Below are 25012 nucleotides of genomic sequence, written 5' to 3'. Positions count from 1 at the left end.
TATTCATAGCTCCAGCCTAGAACACACATGTCAAAGTACATATTGCCACAGCAAGTCGGACTCCCTGAGTGAACTGTAACACACCACCACCACAAGTATTATTGCTTATTTATACCTATGAAATTTGAATGGCTGGGAGAGTAAACTGGTAATTTCAGGGAACTAATGCTAGTCAAGAGCATTGAGTAACTACTATTAAAGCAAAATACTGTGGATGCTGGGAATCTGAAATAAAAACAGAAAATGCTGAAAAAACTCAGGTCTGGCAGCAGCTGTGGAGAGAGAAACAGAGTCGAGTTGACTATGACTTCTTCGGAACTGGAGGGAGGTAGAAATGTGATGGGTTTTATACTGTTGAAAAAAGTGGGGAGGGGCAGGTGTGGCAAAATAGAAGGCTAACCTATCCCTGACCTTCGATTTTGTAAATTCCAACTTTTACCATCAGCTGAGTTTCAATGGGATGGATGTTGTAGGCTTCTTTTATAGTGTTTAAAATAATGTTAATTTGGAAGCTTATAGGAGTATTTTTTTTCAAAAAGCTCCTGGTGTGGAATAAGTCTGAGATTAAGTTGCAAATCAAATGCCTTCAACAGCTGAACAGTACATTACTAAGAGAGGATCTTAGATCGAAGGGTCATGATGTAGAATCAGTTTGGATGGAGCTAAGGAACAGTAAGGGGCAGCAAACATTGTTAGGAGTTGTTTACAGGCCACCAAACAGTAGTGGTAATGTTGGGCATGGTATAAATCACGGTATAATCAGAGCTGTATGTAACATGGGTAATACAGTAATAATGGGCGACTTCAATTTACATGTAGACTGGGTAAACCTAATTAACACTAATACTGTGGAAGATGAATTCCTGGAGTTTGTACGAGATGGGTTCTTGGAGCAGTACGTTGACCGGGATCAGGCTATTTTAGATTTAGTATTTTGCAGTGAGAACGTGCTAATTAATAACCTTGCTGTAAAGGAGCCAATGGAAATAGTGATCACAATATGTTAGAGTTTTACAGTAAGTTTGAAAATGACATAGTTCATCTTGAAAGTAAGGTCCTAAACCTGAACAAAGGAAATTATGAAGGTATGAGGGGCAATTGGATGTGGTGGATTGGGAAAATACATTAAAAGATTTGATGATAGGCAATAGCTAGTATTTAAAGAAGTATTACATGGCCTACAACAAATAATAAGACACAAAAACCCAGCAGGAAAGGCGAATCAACCGTGGCTAACATAGGAAGTTAAATATTGCAATAGATCAAAGGAAGTGGCTTATAAATTGTCAGAAAAAGTGGTAAACCCAAGGATTAGGAGCAATTTAGAACTCGGCAAAGGATGACTAAGAAACTGATAGAGAAAGGGAAAAGAGAATATAAATGCAAGCTAGCGCGTAATGACAGACTGTAAAAGCTTCTTTAGGTATGTGAAAAGGAAAAGATTAGCAAGGACAAATATGGTTACATTACAGGCAGCAGCAGGAGAACTCATGTTGGAGAATAGAGAAATGGCAGAAAAACTAAACAATTACTTTGACCGTGATTTTCCATGCCCGCATCTTACATGTTTGGTGGCGTGTGTGGGGACAATATGGCGAAAAGGCCAAAAATTGGTTTCACAATGTTGTGAAACCAGTTTTTGATTGTCTGTTGCACCCACTGGTGGCAGGCCACATTCCCCACCATTGGACATTGGTAATCTCATTGTAATATTATCAGCATATCATGATAAGGTCAGCCCACCGGACCCATCCTCCCCCGCTGGATCGTCCGCCCACGTCGGCAGGAAAACACGCCAATGTGTTTCTGAACAGCACATATAAAGCGTGCACTTGGCGGGCTGCACTTCACTCGGGACTTCAAGGTTTGTTTGCCTATCTTGCTTCGGGCAGCACTCTTAGTAATCAGCGTCAGGCTTCACAGGCAGCACCACGTCACTTTTAGTGGGGTTCATGGGTAGGTTTCTACCTACCAGTTCAGCCATATGTGGGTGGCTTTTCAACGGCTGCAGGGCAAGGTCTTGCTGGGGGAAGGGAGAGAAGTGGCCTTAGGCAAGGGAAGAAGCTGCAGGGTAGGGGCTGTACTGGGGAAGGAGGGTATCCCAGGGTGTGTGTGAGAGCACATGTTGATCTGTGCGAGAGCACATGTTGATCTGTACAACTGGCCTCAAGATGTTGGTGACTGAGGAGGCAGTCTCCAGAGGAGATGAGGCCAGATGGACATGTGAGGGTATGTGTGTGAGAATGGGTGGTGTCTCTTGAGCTGACAGTGCGTGAGATCCCAGTGAATGTGTGATCGGCTTGAGTGTGTGAGTTTAGAGTGATGAGATGGTTGCCATACCTTCGCTGTACGAATGAGATCATTCATCCTCTATCTGCATTGGATGGCCAATCTCTTCTCTGCAACATTGGCACTGATCACCACTGCCATTGCCTACCGTGCCGGAATGGTAACGTAGCTGCCCCTCCTGTGGCCAGAGCAGGGGTAGAGGATATCACAGCCGGTCTCCATGGCGCTCAAGGGCTGCAGTGTTCTTGTCTTTTGGGACTATGTCTTCTTTGCTGCAGTCCTGGGCCAGAAGCACTGAGCACGGCTGTACTTTAAATGTGGTGCCTGGCATGATGAAGCGGTGAGGTGACAACGTGGCAAGTGAATTGAGCCTGCCCACCATTGAATCAGCATGTATCCCAGGAATGCATAATTAATTTGGCAAGTTTGGGACAAAGGCGTGAAAAGCCACCATTGTGGCTGGCAGGTAAAAAGTTATTTTACCCGTCTGCTACTGCACTAAGTGCAAATCAGGGATGCTTCTGCCCTTTGTGTCTGTCTTCATGAAGGAAGATACAGAAAATCTGTCAAATAGGAGGGAACCAAGGGAGTTGTGAAAATGAGGCACTGAAGGAGATTAGTATTAATAAAGAGGTTGTACTCAAAAGTTAAATTAATTGAAGGTTAGTAAATCCCCTGGACCAGATGATTAACATGCCAGAAATTGAAGGAGGCGGCTACAGAGATAGTGGTTATCTTTCAAAATTCTATAGATTCTGGAAACATTTCTGCAGATCCCACACAGGAGGCTAGTAAACAAAATTAGAGTACATGAGACTGGGGGTAAAATGCTGCTATGGATTGAGAATTGGCTAACAAACCAGAAAAGTAGAGTAGGAATAAATGCATCAATCTCAGGTTGGCAGGCCATGACTAGTGGGCTACCCCAAGGATCAGTACTTAGGCCACAGCTGTTTACAATCAATATAAATTATTTGAATGTGGGAACCAAATGTAATATTTCCAAATTTACTGTTAACACAAAACTAGGTGGGAATGTCAGTTGTGAGGAGGATGATCAAGAGGACTTGGACAGGCTAAGTGAATGGGTAAGAGCATGACAGATGGAATATAATGTAAATAAGTGTGAAGTTATCCACTGTGGTAGAAAAAACAGAAAGGCGCAGTATTTCTTAAATGGTGAGGTGTTGGGAAGTGTTAATATCCAAAGGCACCTGGGTGTCTCTGTTTATGAGTCACTAAAAGCTAGCATGCAGGTGCAGCAAGCAATTAGGAAGGCAAATGACGTGAAGGCCTTCATTGCAGAGGGATTTGAGTACAGGAGTAAAGATGTCTTGCTGTAATTGTATGGAGCCTCGGTAAGCCTGCACGTAGAGTATTGTGTACAGCTTTTGTCTCCTTATCTAAGGAAGGATGCACTTGCCATAGAGGGAGTGCAACAGAGATTCACCAGACTAATCGCTAGGATGGCGAGATTGTCTTATGATGAGAGATTGAGGAAACTGGGCCTGTATTTTCGGGAGTTTCAAAGAACGAGAGGTGATCTCATTGAAACTTACAAAATTCTTACAGGGTGTGACAGTGGAGATGTGGCTAGGATGTTTCCCCTGGTGATGATTATAAAACCAGGGGTCATATTCTCAGAATAAGGGGCAGGCCATTTAAGACTGAGATGAGGAGGAATTTCTTCATTCAGAGGTTGGTGAATCTTTGGAATTCTTTACCCCAGAGGGTTGTGGAAGCTCAATCAGTAAGTAAGTTCAAGATAGAAATCGATAGTTTTCTGGAGACTAATGACATAAAGGGATATGGGGATAGTGGGGAAAAATGGTGTAGAGGTAGATGATCAGCCATGATTTGTTTGTATGGCAGAGCAGGCCCAATGGGGCGAATGGCCTACTCCTGCTCCTATTTCCTATGTTCCTAACACAGCGTGCAAAACAGTTCAAAACAATAATTAAATATTCCATTTGAATCGTCATTAGCTATATTGTTATATATTGGCAAGATCAAGAATATTTACTTTCCATTGACCTTGACACTGTCTCTTAGTACTAATGTCAACTTAAAAGTCACATTTTGCTGTGGGGCCTAAACTCACTGGGAATTGAATAAGTTTGCTCCAAAGCTATTTCACATTGGTACCCAAAAAGCCACCAGAAAGAGAGGACTTTCATTCCTTAATCTTGTCTTGGACTAACTCCAGGTTCCAGAGAACAAAATACAGTACATTAACTGTCTCCATTGTCCAGTTCCCCCAGGGTCTTGAATGTCATCAGACTTCCCCCACCGTAGAAATGTTTAGATCCCATTTTCCTCCATTTACAATGCCCCCTTTGATACATTATCAATATCAGAAATTAAATAACGAATAGAATGAGTTGAGCCCAATTGGGCCAGGTCAAAATGAATTGTTTCTGAGCATTTTAGTAATTTATTCCTGATTCTTCACAGACCCCCAGTGACATTGAACAAGTTACAAAGAAGCTATCAAATCAAATGTTGGAATTCATCATCCAGATTGCTGGAAAGAACTACACTGAGAACCTCTCTGACCCAGCTACAATGGATTATCAGAAATTAGCTGATAATGTCAATGCCAAGGTAAGATCAAGGCTTCATAGAAGATGTTAAAAAAGAGTCATTTTGTGACCAGGTTAGGAGAACTTTGAAAAATATGAGTCATGTGCAAGTAAATACAGGTATGAAAATTTATGAGCTGCAGTTAGATATGATCTAAGAGAAGATATGCTAATTAATTACATATCTATCTGAGATGAGAATAAATACGTGTTGTACAGAAACAACTGTTAAAATTTTCAGATCTTAAGAACATAAGGAATAGGGACAGGAGTAGACCATTCAGCCCCTCTAGCCTGCTCTGCCATTCAATAAGATCATGGCAGATCTTCTTGTGTTTAGATTTCCACATTGCCATCTAACATCGATAATCTTTGATTCCCTTGCCGAACAAGAATCTTTCTATCTCTCCCTTAAAAATATTCAGTGACCCTGCTTCCACCACCTTCTGAGGCAGAGAGTTCCAAAGTTGCACAACCCTCTGAGAGAAAAATATTCTCCTCATCTCTGTCCTAAAAGGATGACCCCTAATTTTAAAACAGTGCCCCCTAGTTCTGGATTCACCCCCAAGAGGAATCATCCTTACAACATCCACCTTGTCAAGGTCTTTCAGGATCTTGTATACCTCACTCAAATCACCCCTCACTCTTCTAAACTCCAGTGGAAACAAGCCCAGTCTGTCCAACCTTTCCTCATAAGACAACCCAGTCATTCCAGGTATCAATCTAGAAAGCCTCCTTTGAACTGCCTCCAATGCATTTACATCCTTCCTTAAATAAGGAGACCAAAAGTATTCGAGGTGCAGTCTCACCAGTGCCCTGTATAACTGAAGCATAACATCCTTACTTTTACGTTCAATCCTTCGCATAATAAAGGATAGCATTCCATTAGCCTTCTTAATTACTTGCTGTTCCTGCATACTAACCTTTTGTGACTCATGTACTAGAACACCTAGATCCCTCTGCACCTCAGAATTATGCAGCTGTTATCCATTTAAGTAATACTCTGCTTTTTTGTTCTTCCCCAAAGTGAACAACTTCACATTTTCCCACATTAAATTCCACTTGCCAGATCTTTGCCCACTCACTCAACCTGCCTATATCCATCTGCAACCTCCTCATGTCCTCTTCACAACATACTTTCCTACCTATCTTTGTGTCATCTGCAAATTTAGCTACCATGTCTTCACTCCTCTCATCTGTCATTGATGTAAATCATAAAAAGCTGAGGCCCCAGCACAGACCCATTTAGAACTCCACTCATCATATCCTGCTAATCCGAAAAGACCCATTTATGCATACTCTCTGTTTTCTGCCAGCCAGCCAATCTTCTATCCATGCTGATATGTTACCCATGCATTTTTATATTACGTAATAATCTTTGATGTGGCACCTTATCAAGTGCCTTCTGGAAATCCAACTGCAGTATGTCTACAGGTTCCCCTTTATCCATTGCACATGTTACTCCTTCAAAAACTCCAATAAATTGGTTAAACATGATTTTCCTTTCACAAAACCGTGCTGACTCTTTCTGATTGCCTTGAGCTCTTCTAAGTGCTCAGCTATAACCTCCTTAGTGATCAGTTCTAACATCTTGCCCATGACAAACGTTAAGCTAACTGGCCTATAGTTTCCTGCTTTCTGCCTCCCTCCCTTCTTGAATAGAGGGGGTTATATTTGCTACTTTCCAGTCTGATGGAACATTTTCAGAACCTAGTGAATTTTGGAAAGTTAACACCAGCGCACTGACTACCTGATTAGCTACCTCTTTTAAGACCCTAGCATGCAATCCATCAGAACCCGGAGACTTGCCAGCCCGCAACTCTATCAATTTACTCAGTACCTTTTCCCTAGTGATTTCAATTTCACCAAGTTCCTCTCTCCCTTTCACCTCCTGATTTGCAGCTATTACTGGAATGTTTTTTGTGTCCTCTATAGTGAACACAGAAGCAAAATACTTGTTAATTTCTTCTGCCATTTCCTTATTATCTACTATTAACTCCCCACTGTCACCCTCTAGAGGACCAACAATCACTTTACTTACTCTTTTCCTTTTTAAATACCTGTAGAAACTCTTGCTATCTGTTTTTACATTTCTAGCTATCTTCCTCTCATACCCTAATTTCCTTCTCCTGATTAACCTTTTAGTCATTCTCTGCCGTTCTTTATATTCTGTCCAATCAACTGTCCTGCTTCTCATCTATGTGGGGTTGTGTGCTTTTTCATTAAGTTTGATGCTTTCCTTAACTTCTTTAGTTAACCACGGATGATGGGTCCTCCCCTTACAATTTTTCTTTATAATAGGAATGTATTTATTCTGAATACTCTGAAATATCCCCTTAAATGTTTGCCACTGCTTCTCTATTGATCTATCCTCTAGCCTAGTTTCCCAGTTCACTTCAGCTAGGTCAGCTTTCATCCCCACATTGTTGTCCTTATTTAAGTTTAAGATACTAGTCTTTGACCCACTCTTCTCCCTTTCAAACTGGATGTACAATTCAATCATATTGTGGTCGCTGTTACCTAGGCGTGCCTTTACTCTCAGGTCATCCATTAATCCTGTCACGTTACACCATACCAAGTCTAATATAACCTGCTCTCTGGTAGGTTCCAGGACACGCTGGTCTAAGAAACTATCTCAAAAGCATTCTAAGAACTCCTCATCCAGGCTACTACTGCCAATCTAATTTTTCCAGTTTATGTGTAGATTAAAATCACCCATGATTATTTCCATCCCTTTATCACAAGTACACAATATTTTCTCTCGAATACTTTATCCTACACTGTGGCTACTGTTAGGGGACCTATAGATCACTCCCACTAATGACTTTTTCCCGCTACTATTACACATCTCCACCCTAACTGATTCTACATCCTGATCTCCTGAACCAAGGTCATCTCTAACTATTGCACCAATGCCCTCTTTTGATTAACAGTGCTACCCCTCCACCTTTACCTAGCTTCCTATTCTTCCATTCTTCTTGAATGTCATGTACCCTTAAATATTAAGGACCCAATCATTGTCGTCCTGCAGCCACGTCTCCGTAATTGCTATCAGATCATATTTATTTACTTCAATGTGGGCCATCAATTCATTTACTTTGTTATCAATGCTACGTGCATTCAGATAGAGAGCCTTCAGTTTTGTGTTTTTGTTATCTTTGTAACACCTAGTCTTGACTGTTGATGTATTCTTAGGTTTTTCTCTGTCCCTTCCTGCCATTCTCTGACCCTTATTTCTCATATTACTATTTTGCTCTTCTATGACACTGCTCATGGTATGCAGGGGAAAAGTGTTTTCAAAGAATAGGAACATTATATTTAGTACACAAGTGCCGTGTTTAACTTCACGTGGGCCAATTGTGCTCCTCTGGTTCAATTAAACTAATGGTTCCTGAGCAGATCCTTAGGACAGCTAGAGGTCAGACTTGCTCTCTTTATTTTGTATTTAACTTTTATAAGTGTGACTCCTGAAAAAATTTCAAAGGTATCTTCCATTGGTGAGAAAATTTCCAGTTGAATTAGAAGTTATTGCGTTCTTTCTTATGTTTAATATAGGCTTTACATGAAATGAGAAGTGGGATTCCTTGTCACTGGGAATAAGTGAACTGTTTAGATTTGAGCTGTGCTTTCAAGCTGAAAATCTTTATAGATCCACACTAAATTAAGCTGTTTTATCCAATTTTTGCCACATGTATTTTGTTCCATTCGTTGATGGCAGTTGAGCCCCTTTGGCTCAGAATTAACATAAAGAAGAATTTAGGGACAAGTTTACATCAAGGAGGCAAAAGTTGCAGTCGGTATTTCTTGGACATAGTTAGGTGCATTTTCCAGTCTGGCTGTAGAAGTTTTGTATCACTACAGTAGAAGCACAAGCTCAGATAATCTTACCCAGGGAGTTAGTAAAGTGGAGGAGTGGCACCAAGAAATGCACAGGAAATGACCCAGGAATCTACTGTCTGAAAAGTCAGTTTACATCCATCCTTGCGTGCAGCACCCAGGGATGTAAACCTCTCAAGCTCTGCTTTTAAAAGAAATGGTTTCTGAGCCAGAATGTTTTGTGGATTCTGGAAGAGTAGAAAGCCAGTGCTGAGCACTTCACACCTCACTGTGTGCAGTTAGGTTGGTAGATTCACAGCATTGCAAAGAGTATTAGCCAAGTGTATGGGCATCTGCAGTGCACCCTTCACTGGCAGAGCTCCGTGAAGCCAGCCATGATGCTTAGATTGCTGCTATTCGGCTCCAATATGGAACATTTGTATACTCAGGGATCACATTAGTTCAGCCCATACAGATCTCATTAGTGCCATTGGGCTGCTATCATGCAGATTAAAAGACGCAATGAGGTACCACCCATCAACAAAAATATGGCTGGAGGTAACATTGACCAAGGTGCTTTTGTCTTGGTGAGAACAATTTGGACTCTCCCATCTAATAGTGATCTTGACAGCCGCTGGTAGTCCTGTGTCTGGAGCAGAGTTTGGCTGGAGGTCAGTCGCAACACACAGCACAATTTTTTCACTGCCTGTCTTGTGAAGTGCAGGCTATGGAGACAAACTTCTCTCCCAATTCCAAGTAAGTGTGCTTCTGTCAATAGATGTGAGTTGGGAGGTAACGGTGGGTTCAGTTCGATTGATATTACACAACTTCATTTGCTGGCATCCCTCCTTTGTTCTTCCTCTTTTTTCCTTAAAGTAACATGCAGATATAAGGACTACTGTTGGGAAAACTCTGCTGTCTGTTTAAATGGCACTGAAAAATGCCACCACCAAAACCATTGGCACAAAAAAAAATAAACTAACAAGGGTGTTCAAAAAAGCAACTCCCACAACCAAAGAATAGATTTGAGTGGCATGCACAAAAGCTATGTTAGCAAAAATATCATACTGTTTTAAATCTTCATTGATTGCAGGAACGAACCTGGAACTGAATGCTATATTACTGTGATGAAAGTATATCATAGTTGAAGTGGTAAACACTCAAAATTGTTTGTGCTTAATTTTAGTTCATTTAATATTAATTATAATTATGCTGAATGTAAGCGTTCAGGTGCAGCAGGTGGTAAAGAAGGCAAATGGTATGTTGGCCTTCATAGCGAGAGGGTTTGAGTACAGGAGCAGGGATGTCTTGCTGCAATTATACAGGGCCTTGGTGAGACCACACCTGGAATATTGTGTGCAATTTTGGTCTCCTTATCTGAGGAAGGATGTTCTTGCTATAGAGGGAGTGCAGTGAAGGTTTACCAGACTGATTCCTGGGATGGCAGGACTGACATATGAGGAGAAATTGAGTCGGTTAGGATTATATTCGCTGGAGTTCAGAAGAATGAGGTGTGATCTCATAAAAACCTTTAAAATTCTAACAGGACTAGACAGCGTAGGTGCAGGAAGGATGTTCTCGAAGGTGGGGGAGTCCAGAACCAGGGGTCACAGTCTGAGGACACGGGGTAGACCATTTAGGACTGAGATGAGGAGAAATTTCTTCACCCAGGGAGTGGTGAGCCTGTGGAATTCGCTACCATAGAAAGTAGTTGAGGCCAAAACATTGTATGTTTTCATGAAGGAGTTAGGTATAGCTCTTGGGATGAAAGGGATCAAAGGATATGGGGAGAAAGCGGGAGCAGGCTATTGAGTTGGATAATCAGCCATGATCATGATGAATGGCGGAGCAGACTTGAAGGGCTGAATGGCCTACTCCTGCTCCTATTTTCTGTTTCTATAACATTTCCATAACTATGAAGCCCTTGTCTATTTTTTGGTCCACATTACAGGCAGAGATTCAGCCATACTATGATGACCTTGGACATATTATTAGAGAGTAATAACTCATGGCAAACATTAAAGTGGTGAAAAGTAGAGAATATTTAATCATAGGAGAAACATCACAAGGAAGTTTGATTTAGTTCCCCTTATGTTTCCTGAAACCCTAGCCCTGAACTTATATCTTTCTCTAGTTTCTATCCTTGCCTTGCTCTATCCAAGTTCACCTTGCCTATTGGACTCGCCTCCTGCTCCCTTGATCTTTCTCAACTTACCCTTCCTGGGCCCCATGTTAGCTGACATTATTAACAGTTCCCTCACCTCAGATACTGTTTCCCAGCTCCCTCCCACTTCAAATTTGCTGTCACCAATCCTTTCCTCAAAGAATCCACCCTTGACCCTTCTCTCCTTGCAAACTACTTCTCCATCTCCTACTTTCCTTTTCTATCCTAAGAACTTGAGCATCTTGTCTCCCAAATTCATGCCCATCTTTCCCATAATTCCATTTTTGAATCCCTGCAATCAAGCTCCTGGCCTCGCCACAGAATTGAAATGGCTCTCATCAAAGTTAAAAATGACATTTTTTGTGACTACCTTTGCGGTAAAATATTCCTCCTTGATGCAAATGCAGCCTTTGACACAATTGACCACAGCCCCCTTTTCCAACGCCTCTTCACTGTTGTCCAGCTGAATGGAACTGTCCTTGTATGGCTCCATTCTATTCTACCAAATCATGGCCACAGAATCAGTGCAGGGGCTTCCCTTTCCACTCCTGCATCATTACCCGTATCCTTTGTCCCCTTCTACTTCTCAAAAACACACTACCTCTTGGCATTACCATCCAAGATCAAGTTCCACATTTATACTAATGGCACTCAACTCTATTTCACCATTATCTCTCTGGACCCTCCATTGTCTCTCTGTTCGTTTGACATTCAATATTAGATGGACAGAAGCTTCCTCTAATTAAATATTGGGAAAACTGAAGTCATTGTCTTTGGTTTCCACCACAAAAGCCGTTCACTGGCCACCATTTCCATCCCTGGCAACTCTCTAGAGCTGAACAAGACCATTTGCAACCTTGGTGTTGTATTTGACCTAAGATTAATTTCTGCCCACATATTCACTCAATCACTAAGACTTCACTACTTCTATTTCGATAATATTGCTAGACACTGATCCTGCCTGAGCTCATCTGCTCCTGAAACCCTTATCCAGTTCTTTGCTAATGTGTTAGCTGTAGCTCAGTTGGTAGCATTCTTGCCTCTGAGTCAGAAGTTTGTGGGTTCAAGTCCCACTCTAGAACTTGAGCACAAAAATTAAGGCTGACACCCCAGTGCAGTTCAGAGGGTGTGCTGTGCTGTTGGAGGTGCTATCTTTTGGATGTGATATTAAACCAAGTCCCATCTGCCCTCTGAGGTGGGTGTAAAAGATCCCAAGGCACTATTTTGAAGAAGAACAGGAGAGTTATCTCCAATGTCCTGGCCAATATTTATCCCTCAATGAACCTCACAAGAAATGTATTATCTGGTCATCATAATGTTGTTGTTTGTGGGAGCTTGATGTGCACAATTGGTGGCCACATATCCTAAAGTACAACAATGACTACCCTTCAAAAGCATTTAATTGGTTGTAAATCACTTTGGCTTGTCTGGTGGTTGTGAAAGGCACTACATAAATGCATGTTTTTCTTTCTTTCTTTACCTCTGGACTTGACTATCCCAATACTCCCCTAGCAGGCTGTCCATCTTCATTCTCTGTAATGTTGTGCTCATGCAAAACTCTGCCCCTCATATTTTAGCTCGCTCCAAATCTCATTCACCCATCACCCCTTTGATTGCTGATCTACATTGGCTTCTGATTCAATGATGTCTTTTAAAATCCTGATCCTTGCTCCACGGCCTCAACTCTTCCAATCTCAGTACTTCCTCCAGCCTTACAAGCCTTGCAGTCAAAATCCTGGAACTCCCTGTCAGCACTGTGGGTACACCTACACCACATGTACTGCAGCGGTTCAAGAAGACAGCTCACCACCACCTTCTCAAGGGCAACTAGGGATGGGCAATAAATGTTGGCCCAGCCAACAAAGTCCACATCCTGTGAATGAATTAAAGAAGAGTCTCCGCAGTCCTCCAATTCTGGCTTCTTGAGAATCCCATGATTTAGTTGCTCCATGATTGCTGGCTGTGCTTTCAGCTGCCTTGCCCTAAACTCAGAAATTCCCCCCCTAAACCCTTGCCCCTCTCTAACTCTCTCTTCTCCTTTAAGACATGCTAGAAAACCTAATTCTTTGATCAAGCTTTTGGGCATCTGTCCTGGGGCAGGATTTTGTGTTTTGGGTCAGGGGTCAAATGCAGGTCCCGACCCTGCACTGTGTTGGGAACAGTTGCCAAACATGGAGAGCTGGCCACTTGCTGTCTAAGGACGGCGGGCAGGCTCTTGAAGCTGGAGGGCCTCAGTCCTGAAGGTCCTGCACCTGCCTTTGCAGGTAAAGGAGAGAGATACCCTCACAGCAGCTTTATAAAATTTTGAATTAAAAATGACCACAGCTGCTGGACACCATTGTGGTAGGGCGTCGGGCCTTAGCTGTGGCCATGCAGTTGGGGAGGGAACTTAAAGGCACCTTGGAGTGCTTCCATTCCATTCTGCTGGGAGGCTGCCTCCAGTGGGCCCAGATGCTGACTGTAAAATTAACCTACTCGCCTCTGTCCCTGCTCCCACATCAAAATTAAAATCCTGCCCCTGATAGTTCCTTCTGGAAGCTTAGTGTCAAAAGGTTTTTATTGGTTTCATTCTTGATAAATGCCTTGGAATGTTTAGCTCTACATTTAGCTACATAAATGCAAACTGTTGTTATTGTAGGATGCTCCCTAAACAGAGGTCTCAAGGATTGCATATTACCTCAAACACATTTATCAATGTAAATTATATCAAAACAATGGTGAACCTGTTTCGTCGTTTTTTTCGCTGAATGGGAATCAGCACATTTTTGATCTTCAGATCTTACTTCATACAAATTGGTCCCAGCGCCCTTCAATTTTGAATTTTATTTAGAGAGGCAAACCAACCATTTGTAACCACTTTGACAATAAATAGATATGGCCAGCCTTCCTTCCTCTGATCACCTCGGTTCACTGCTAATTCTTTCAGTTACATTGATTTCTAATTTTAGATGGATTAGTTAAGGACAAAGTGGAAGGATTGATCTTTTATCTGACTATTCGAAGACTAAGGAGATTTATTAGCAATGAAGAATATGGTTTACCCTGAGTAGGCTTCACAGAATATGGAACAGTATTGTGAACTTGCTGAGTGTTGACTCATATGACTGCTTTCAACTCCATTTTTTCCATTTCAGCAGTCAGCCAACATAAATATATTTGTGACTAGAGTGCCTGCTCAGGAAAGAGAAATTTAATCTGCTGTGTTTTCTTTATCCAGATTGCAAACTAATTAGCTTGACCTTTGGCACAGATAAACATTTGAAACAATGCAGGGTGTAAAATAATTGGATAATTATATTGCCAATATAGCATATATTAAAAATGGCTTGAAGACGACAGAATCAAATTTAGGAACACAAGCTAGAATTTTCGGAGGCGGCAGGGGTCCTGCTGCTGGGTCCAAAATTGGCAGGAGAGAGTTGGCCCCACTTTGGAGAGCGGCAGGACCCAAGCCGCATTTTGGCAGCAGTAGCCAATTAAGTGGCTGCCGCTGGAGCTGCCTTCCCTCATAAGGATGGCAGCCTGCCCTTAAGAGTTGCCAGCCCAAAGAGAGGGTGGCTAGTGGTAGCCATTGCTGGGGCTAGACCTACAGGATGAAGGGGCATTGATGGCTGTGTGCCCCCAAAGTCAGGTAAGTGGCGTCCGGGAATGCTGGGGTCAAGCTAGGCAGGCCTTGGTTAGCTGGGTAGGGTCACTGAGGGCAAGCACCACCATTGCCGTGGGGGCAGCTGTTGCCACCCCGGGGACCCTCTGTGGGCGATGGAGCACCCAGAAAGGAGGGCTCACCCTGGAGCCTGCTGGGAGGCCGCCAGGGTTTACCATGCGGCAGAAGGCCCCACATGGCCAAATGCCCATGGAGGCAGGAAGTGAACCTTCATTGGTCACTTAAGTAGCTCAGTTGGGCTCCCAGTGGCCGCCCGTCTGCCAACTTTCCTGCCGCTGGCAAAATGGCATTATGTTGGGAGGACATTGGGCACTCCTGACACCTTCCTGCACTATTTTGCGGCCTTCCTGCCTCTCAGCCTGTCTCCAAAGGCCTGGTAAGATTCAGCCCACAGTGGTTAGCTTTATATTAGTTACTGTGATACTGGGACTGGTGTAAGGTGAACATTGAAAAGCTTACAGCAAGTTGTTTGAACCATTCTAAACTTTGCTCTGCATGGGGATGTGGGTGTGTCAGTGTATATGTGTTGTGTCTGTGTGCATATGTGTACATGTGTGTGAGATGGAGTCACTGGGTCTATTCTGAGATGGGATTGAACAGTTACCAGTGGCAGTTAAAACTAAAGGTCCCATCATATAAATGCATATACTTTAAAAATGTAATTTTAAGAAACCTTTTACAAATTTGATCTTAACTGGAATGTGGCTTCATCAGATTTCATCCTCGGTTGGCGCTCTTACCCTTTATCTGTTACTATATTGTACTGTTAGCACCAGCGCTGTGCTGGTATAAATATAACAGCAGCTCCCTGTTACCACAATAAGATTTGTGATTGCTGACAGTAAATAGTGGCATGTGTAATGTAACAGTGGTGTGAATGCTTTAAATCTGATGTGGAGCCAGGCTGGCGTACATAGGATTCTGGAATAATGGCACAAATGACAAATCTGTGCTTTTACACAGTTGGCCTCATTCTCGTACAGTAATTAAATCTGTGCTAATGGTATTATAAATAACTTCTTTGAAAAACATATTCAGTTTCAATTATCCAGCTACAGATTAAAATTTACTTTATAGTGTTTGTTACCAGAGGCCTGAATTCTGCAGCAGGTTTTTGTTTCAAAAAATATACTTTATTCATAACTCTTGTAAAGATACATTACGATACAATTCAAATGCCGCAGCTTCTAGTGAAATACAAGTCCATTTGGTTAAGTACAGTACATGGCACTCTCGGGTGCCTTAGTGCAGATTGCATCTACATTTACATTACATTAAACACTTCCAATATATACAACCCGAAGGGTTCCAGGCTCTCAGTACACAACAGCAAAAGAGTCCTAAATGGTGGCTGTTCTCCAATAAGCCTTTGCGGCAGCTGCCCTGAGCTTCAGTACATACCTCAGCATCGTCCTGAACCTTGGAATGTAACAGTCTGCAACACTCAATCACCAATAGGTCTTTGCACAAGATGAATAATACAATGAGGCAGACCAAAGAGGATCTTTCACCAGTTTGATGGCCTTCTGGTGGCACGTGATGTTTGCTTCAGTGTCTGCCCTGGGAAAAGTCTGTAACTCTGTGTTACTGAGCTGCCTGGGGTGAACTGAGGCAAAGATCAGACGTTCCTTGAGAAAGGACATGGGTGACTGGGGGAGGGGAAAGGATGGGAGAGCTTACAAAAAACTTGACTATGACCATGTATTTCAAATGGAAAGTGAGCGGTGCCTTGTATTGGACGGGCACAGGTGCTGTATGGGAGTGTGATCAGTGAGTGGGCGGAGATGCAGGTCAGCTCAGATGGACAACTGAAAGAGAACCCAGCAGGCAGCACTGAAAGTGCTCGGGACAGTGAGGTGAGTGTGATGGATGAGGACTCCGTGTGTGGGAGCGTGCTTGCACGAGGCTCCGAAAGGCCCTGCCACACACACACTTCTCCCTCCTGAATCACTCCTGGTCCAGCTGCGTGCAGCTGAGCTGCTAGTGGCAGGGGGAAGGGGGGATACAGTGGGAGGACACACAAAACCTGTAAATGAAGCTGAGAAACAACATTACACATTGTTCAATGAAAGTTAATATATTTTCAGATTATAAAGTGACAAAACTCCCTCCCTTACACTTTCCTCCTGCCTTACACCTACCTCCCCAATTGCAGCATTCTTCCCCATTACAGCCTCCTCCCCCATACTCTCTATTCCCTTGTATCACCCGCTCCCCCAGATCATCCTCCCTCCCCCTCCCAATCTCACACCCTGACACCTTTGCCCCTCCCCCAACTCACCGCCCCCCCCGACACCTTCTTTGCAACCTCATCCCCCACCGCCACCTACACCACCCCCCCCCCGGTACACATTCCTCTCCCACTCACCTTCTAGACCTTCCTGATCCCATCCTTCGCCAATCATCCATACTAGCCCATGGCAAAGTCTCTAAAGTTCCAAAGCAGGTCTGAAGCAAGAATGGAGACCGTGGAAGATGGTGTGAGCCCAGGGCAAAGTCTGTGAAGTTCTGAAGCCTCAGCGAAGTCGAAGCCTCCTCTTGGAGACTTTCCACCTTCCGTGAGCTACTTTGCTGCAGAGAAATGTGCATGAGAATCCACTCAGCATGCGAAGGACGTGTGCCTCCAGGGTCAAGTAGCTGTGGGGCTCCAGCATCTTCTTCTCCTCAGATGTCCGCAATCTGATCAAGGCCCTAACAGTATGTCGCAATTTTTGCATGTCACGCTTGTCCAGACATGTTCTGGGCTGGCATGTTTTCACGCAGATGGTAAACCGGGCATGAGGGGATGATTCCATAAGTGGGATGCAAACCGTTTCCATGCTGGCCTCCATGATTAGCGATCCGCCATGGCAGACATCATTGGATGACCCCATTGTGATTTCATGGCTGGCGTGAAACCGATTTCTGTGCCTCCCGCCAAGTTCTCCTGCCCTGCCTGCCAGACGCCCACCGGCAACATGAGTGGAAAATTCCAGCCGTAGTGTTTGCATAGAAATAGGGCTGGCTTTTACAGGCACAAGTTGGGCATGCCGCCCTGGTGCGTGAATGTAAAATGGACAATGATAACGTTGGGTCGACAATACGATGAGCTCACACCAACCTCTGAAATTACGGAAGGCAAGAGGGTGTGGAAATCGACAGCCCGCCCGCCATTTTGAAATTACTCATTAACAAGCTTGTTAAAGACCTAATTGCCTACAATTTTTGGTTGCCCGCTGCATTTTCTAGTCGTCGGCTGTGAAAACGTTTTACAGCAGCTGGGCAGCACAAGGGCGGAACAAAAGGCCTGTCACAGGGACCACGGCTGAATGTAGCAGCAGGTTCTGCTGGTGAAGGTGACAGCATCTATATGCTTTTTTCATAAACTCTTCTTTTTAGCCTTTTTGAGCTTTCAGCAAAAAATGAAGTCAGATTCAGAGAGCAGCAGGCCTTTATATTTGTAGCCGTGACCGACTTCCTGTTTACGGTGTAACCTCTCTGATGCATGATGCCACGGCCCTGAATAGACTCCTGATTGGGCGCAGAGCCCTGCCCTTGCACCTCTAACTGACTGCCTTCCTGCGGCCCAGACTCCTGATTGGGTGCAGAGCCCCGCCCTTGCACCTCTAATTGGCCGCCTTACCGCGGGACAACGATGACGACTATGGCCATCCGACACTGGATTGAATGTGCTGCGGGGGCGGGAGCGAGTGGGTCACTAAACTTCCATTTTGCCTCCCCCACCCCAACAAAAAACGTGGAATCCAGCCCATGGTTTATGTGCAGCTGCATACAAAGACAGGTTTCTGCAGAAGCCTAATGCTAACCTAATGCTAATTTTCCTTAACTATATGCCTTACTGAGACAGTCAAAGAAACTCAGTGCATTTTTAAGAATAAAAGAAGGTACTTCGAATACAAAGTGCTATATTTACCTTTGTCTTTAAAATAATAACAATTTATAATACATTTATCACTGATTAAGGCCATTGGACTATTTCAGCTGTAATACAGTTATGAAGTAATTATTCGCTTTAACTTTTAAATTGTTGTTTTCATAACCTAATGAATAATATTCTAAAGTTATGATTGTATCCATTTTTTAACCTAATTTCAGATGGAGAAGGTCTTTGGAAAACTTCCAGGATATCAGACAATTAATATCTTGGAGTTCAGGTTTGGGAGTTTAACACTTATAATTTAATTTGTTGTATATTAGATGCCCTGTAATGCTAATTTTCTAACACCTACAAATAAGCATGTTTTAGAAGGGGTGTTTAATTGGGATTCTTTTTGTAAGTGATGGAGCGAGATGGATAAACGTTCTGGCCGGATTTTGTGGAGGTGGGGTGGTGGGAAAGTTTTGGTTGGGGGTTGGGGAGGTGTTTAACAGTGAACTGTCAGCATTCGCAGTCATTACTGGAAATGACTGCTATTTCAGGATTTGCATGTTAATCTGTCCATGTGCTAAATCCTGTAGTTGCAGAATGTCACCCAGTGCTCTGACACTGGCTGCACTGTGAATACCACAACCCTTCCCCCCAGAGCTAAGAATCATTGAAATGATTGATGTGGTGAGAATTCCCCTTTTCTGTTATAAACCCCATAAAAGGTTACACCTTGTTCAATCAGGTGTAACTGGGTTTTCAACCATGATCTGAGTAATAATTATTGCTGAAAAACAGATTTGCGCTGAAAAAATAATTTTATAATTGCGGGGTGTTGTTAAATGTCTCCATAATAATTCATTACTTGATTCTTTTAAACTAAGGCTTTTGAATAATTAATTTTTTTTTTCCCCCAGAACATTTCAGCTTCTACCTTCAGCCCCTTGTGTATGTTCCAATCATTACTTATCTCTGTAAATTTTTTTGAAAAGTGATTTGATTTTAGTACTTTTCATTTCCTGGTTGGCTGCCTGTGAGAATTCTTTAATGTCGTTGGTTGCCTGGACAGCTTGATGACGTCAATGCAGCTCAATGATGGGAATCTCCATTAAGGAATGTTGCAATTCGTTATATGTCAAGAGAGTTGATGTTCTCACCACAGAGATCTCTAGATCTCTCAGCAAGGCTTTCTTTGAGGCCAGCTGAGAACACCAGTGCTTTGCTCTGATAGCAAACTACGGGCCATTACAGCAGAGAACATAGCATTTCAGAGTCTTATAATGGGCCAATTTCATGTTTGTTTAATTTTACAATATATACATACTTATTATCTGGGAAGCAAACAAGTGAAAGTATGCTACCTCTCCTCCCATCCACACCAAAATGAAAATATGCTTTCAACTTTAAAACAATATGGGTAAATAATATCAGATTTTCTGTTTTTATACATTTCAATATATTGAAATCGAATATTAATCCTCTTGCTTTCTATTTCAGGGAACATCCAAATCCAGACAGGTAATATGATATAAACAGAACCATTTTAAGACTTCACTTTATCAAGGCTTATAATAAATATACACATGGTTTATCCTATAGGAAAAATGTATTATGAGTGGAATTAAAAGATTCTGGTACTTTTTTATATGTTCAAAAAATAATTATTGATTTCCTATGTTTCTAAACATGTGGGTTACCAAACATTAGGCTATACATTGGCTTTTATTTCTGTTATCTCTTGCAACTGCAATTATTATTAGTTAAATTCTCACACTGGGATTTGCTCCCTAGTGTAGTTGACAGTGTCATGCCTCTGGCGACTTGGGCTTGGTATCTTCTAATATTCCAACCAAAATTGTAGATAGAATTCTTTCTAAGAAGGGGAGCTTTACTGTATAGGGTTACATTTACATTAATGCTTTTATAATAAGTAACTAGAGTCATCTGAATGTTTCAAAAATTTGAGTGGTCTTCAAAAAGCTTCTGGAATCAGAAACGTGACTGTTCAGAAAAATTGCGTACTTAGACGATAGCCCAAAATAGCTAGGGGTAAATAGTTCTTTAATCTGTAATTTTATTTCTTTGAGGTTATTTTTAATGGTGGCCCAATCTTTCTTTATTTTTGTTCGGTCTTGTGGGGTTTTTGTTGTGTGGACCTTCATCCCAATCTGTCGTTCTTTAGCACAAACAAGGCAAATGAGTGAAGAACATTTTTCTTCATGGCATTAATGCCAGCACCTTGCTGTGCCCATGGGGCAGATGTATTGTACCAATTTCACACACTCCTCTCAGCTCTGTTAAACCTCAGAATATTGTGTATGGGTTTGAATGTCAGCAACCATGAGGTTGTGTAAAGTTCAGAAAAATCAGCTGCTTTGTTTCCGGACTTACTGAATTAACACAAATTTCCAAACTACATTTAAAACTTCAGCTTTGAGATCTGCATTAACTCAGGGCAACTTAGAAAATATTTTTCTCCATCAGTATCCAAATCTTGTTAACCACTGCTTGCAATGGTTTTATGTTCTGTTAACACTTGTTATTTCCTGTGCAGCAGTAGTAATGTGGCAGTTCACTACACTGTGACATTTGATGGGAATTCTCGAGCATTACCAAACGAAACAATTAATTTAATCGATGTGAACTCCAATAAAGTAGAAGATGACCTTTCCTTTGAAATGGAAAATCAGCTTACAGCTGCGTACACTATAATCGATTTCAGGAATCTCATAGTTGAAGCCCTGCATAAGGAAAATCTTATTGGAAATTCATCGCTGACTTTTAATCCAGAGACTCTTCATCTTATGAATGGTAAAATATGTCAATTGTAATGAATAAGCTTCAGAACCAAGAAATGTATTGGAGCTCAAATTATGAATGGACAAAAAAAAGAATTAATTTAATTGTGTTTTCCTTAAGAACATTCAACAAGTCTTACACTTGGAGGCATCGACTTTGACCCGGAAAATCGAGCAACAGGTATCTCCTTTTTCAATTTTTTTGTGTTCCTTTTTCCCCCTTAAAAATGTAGAATGACAGAATAGAAATAATTCCACACTGACAACATTAAGTATTCCTGGCATAGGTTAGAACAGAGTAGTTGGAATCCTGAATTCTCTTGACACTAACTTGGCATGGTGCCCAATCTCAAAAGAAGGTTCATTAATCCTGCAGAGTGACTTACATTTCTCCTATTGTCTGCCATAATGGTCTGTGTGAAAGAAGGGACTGATTTTTTTTTTAATAAGCTTCATGTCTAGCTTAACAAGACAGAAACAAGAAGACATAACATTTCATGAACACCAGTATGATCCGCAACACATGGACTAATTAAATATCAACCAAGCCCTCTTGCCACAACCACTTATGATATCAATTTGAAACAGTTTCTAATATGGATACAAAACTTTGGCCAGAATTTTTAGTTCAGTGGGTGGGTGCGCGCCCAACACGACCAAGTGTGAAATGACGTACGATGATGCCGGCCGAGTGTGACAGTTTGGTCGGTGGGTGTGTGCCGGAGCCAGCAGCACGCCCGCCAACAATTAAAAGGCCCATTAAGGCCATTAAATTATCAATTGTCATTAATTTTTCACTGCCCGTTCAACGTAACGGTTGGTGGGCAGGCGAAAATGCCAAGCGGCCTTTGCATTTTTTTGGAAACCTCATCCAATGGCAGGATGAGGTTTCCAACATCAAATACAAACGAAATAAAAACCTCAATTTTTAATTAAAAACATGTCCTTGCTCATGTGACAGAGTCACACGAGGGGACATGTTTTATTAAATTTTTCTGACGTTTAATAATTTTTCTCAATATATTCTTCATCTCCCTGAAGTAGCTCCGTGCCTCAGGGAGCTTATTCAGTGTTCTCTCGCGTGCATGCACAAAGTTTACGCTAGGCCTGTTCGCCCTCCTCCGCCTGCCTGCACAGGCAGTGCCTAGCGCTGCTGCTTGTATATCATGCTGGGCGGGCCTTAATTGGCCCGCCCGCATGAAATCATGGTGTGCTGTCGATCGTGGGCGATGGTCAGCTTCCCGACCGCCCCCGCTGATCTCGCATGCCAAGGGAAAAATTCTGTCCTTCAAAAACTTCATCTGTACAAAGTATGTGCTTTACTTATGTATGGAGTACGATCCATATCCTATCTCTGAGGTACAGAATAGCGAGGCCATAATAGCACTGCCATGATTACTGATATGTACTTTTTGTCCACAATAAATTTACAAGCAAAATAATATATGCTTTTGACTTTCAGTACTTGCAAACAAAGACGATGAGTCAGAAGATTCCCTATTGGGTGCTGAAGTTCTATTACAGTCACATTCAACAGTTATTGATCTGCTATCTGATCAAACAACTGAGGAAAGAATGTCAGAAGCAGCAAACACTCCTATTGCATTAACTGACTATATTACATCTTTGGAACAACAAAATGTTTCTGAAGTGAAGGTACTAGTGCCAGCTAGCACAACTTTTGCAATATTTGCATCATCTGCCACAGATCTGACCTCAGTGATTGGTAGTGAAAACTTAAAAGAGACCTCTGATTTGTCCACAGTACAGGGCACTATATCAAACACATCTGATGGTGCAAAAAAGCAGCCTAGTTTTGATACACCTGCTATTTTTGATTATGAGTCTGGATCAGGGACTGAGCAAGATGTTTTGTGGTCCTGGACTACAGCTGTCCTCCAGCCTGTTGCTTTTGACAAGCCAGAAAGTGGGTCACAGGACAGCAATTCAGTTCAATTCACACATATGCAAATTTATGATGAAGTTACTATGGATTATCTGACAAATCTACCCAGTGTAAATACAGGTGATTTGATTGATCAGCCTTCTGAAACAGATGCAGTTACTGTTATCTCAAATGAAATAGATGTACCTTTGTTAATTGAAACAGCTTCAGACAACGATGTTGGTATTGAAATCAAATCTCATATTGCAGAGGTGATAACTAAAAAAGCCCCTGCTGAATGGATTCAAGATAATCTATTAGAATTAACAATACAAACATCTGAACCAATAGAAGTCTTCAATTACTATTCCAATGACTCAACCTTAAGGGCTCAACCCTCTACAGAACACTCCACAACACTGGAGCCAACTGAAAAGTCCTTTGTTGCAGCGCTGCCAGTCACTGAATTAGCTAGCAAAGGTCAAGTAATAACAGAACCCTTTGTCACAGAGCATCTAGGAACAGAGTCATCTATCAGGGGAAATCCAGTTACTACTTCTTTCATTAATGTACAGTTCACAACAGGATCACTCGCCAAAGAACATATATTAACTGAATTGGACAGTGCACAGCAAGGAATGTTAGAATCAGCCACCATGGAACATGCTGTAATAAAATCTCTTTCCACAGAAGATGTGGTAATAGAGCCATCCACAATGGGTCAGCTGATCCCAGACTCACCTTCCATAAAGCAATTTATCACAGCATCTTCCAACATGGAGCAACTGATAACAGAATCATCCACCATGCCTGATTTCTCTCCGTCACTGCAGGCAACCACAGAATCGTCCGTAGTGTTGCACCCCTCCATAGATACAGTCTCCATAGGCCAATCAAAATCCGATTCTTCAGATGCAGTCCAACCAAACACAGAGTTATCTAACTACTTGCAACCTTCTACCACAATCGAAACCGAATTCTCCAATGTTATTGTTTCTGAATTGAACAACTCTGTCCAACATAACACTGGTACTTCCACTTTGATGGGACCTGCTACACAATCAAATACAGCAGTGCAGGGCTTTATTGGTGTGACTATTTCAGAGCACAATGTTAGCAAATCATCCACTATTCTTCAAGCATTCAGTGAATATGATAATGGTGTTTATTCTGATGATGAATCGATCAGGGGAATCCATCCCATGACAACATCTCCAGCAGTGCAACCTGCCAGTAAAGCATCTGCTGCAGTGGATATAATGGCAGAGTATTTTCCTATAGGCCACCATGATTTAACTATTATAGAGCACAATGAAATACTACCTCCTGAGGATACATCCCAGGATGAAGCAGTATGGTCTGAGGTTCAAGATATCTCAAGTGAGTTGGATCATTCAGATATAATCCAGCCTCATGAAGAATCAGATAATGAAGAAATGCCTAATGAAGAATTAGCAGTTGCTGTTCCAACAATGAGAGCAAACACAAGTCTTAATCACATATCTCGGCAGGCACTGGTAGTCTTTTTCAGCCTGCGTGTGACAAATATGATCTTTTCAGATGACCTGTTCAACAAAAGCTCCCATGAGTACAAAGCGCTAGAACAGCGATTCTTGGAATTAGTAAGTTCATCATTTCAAAAATAACTTCAAATCCACTAATTATAGTTTGTTCATAGTAATTAATAGCAATGATTGCACTTAGAAGTATTCTGTTGTATGTAAAGTGCTCTGAGGTGTCCTGAGGACAAATAGTGCTATTTAGTTCTCATTCTTCCTAAATGGATAAGCCTTATAAAGCACTTGAACACTCATAAGGCATGTTTGACTCAGTAATAATTAGGAACCTAAGAACAGGAGTAGGCCATTCAGCCCATCGAGCCTGCATTCAGTTAGATCATGGCTGATCATCTACCTTCATGCCACTTTCCTGCACTATCTCCATATCTC

General features: G+C 42.1%; 1 protein-coding gene across 1 annotated transcript in view; it reads left to right on the top strand.

The window, feature by feature from the left end:
• impg2a (interphotoreceptor matrix proteoglycan 2a) overlaps positions 1-25012 on the top strand; it is a 72510-nt gene that overhangs the window by 25151 nt on the left and 22347 nt on the right. Inside the window, exons 3-8 of the mRNA XM_041210865.1 lie at positions 4744-4893; positions 18611-18669; positions 19878-19898; positions 20935-21191; positions 21300-21359; positions 22641-24685. Coding sequence (XP_041066799.1) covers positions 4744-4893; positions 18611-18669; positions 19878-19898; positions 20935-21191; positions 21300-21359; positions 22641-24685 — 2592 coding nt within the window. The remainder of the gene's footprint in view (positions 1-4743; positions 4894-18610; positions 18670-19877; positions 19899-20934; positions 21192-21299; positions 21360-22640; positions 24686-25012) is intronic.

The sequence above is a fragment of the Carcharodon carcharias genome, chromosome 18 (assembly GCF_017639515.1).
Source record: "Carcharodon carcharias isolate sCarCar2 chromosome 18, sCarCar2.pri, whole genome shotgun sequence".
NCBI classification, from domain to species: domain Eukaryota; kingdom Metazoa; phylum Chordata; class Chondrichthyes; order Lamniformes; family Lamnidae; genus Carcharodon; species Carcharodon carcharias.
The sequence above is the reverse complement of the archived record's forward strand: the minus strand, read 5'-3'. Positions and strand labels throughout refer to the sequence as shown.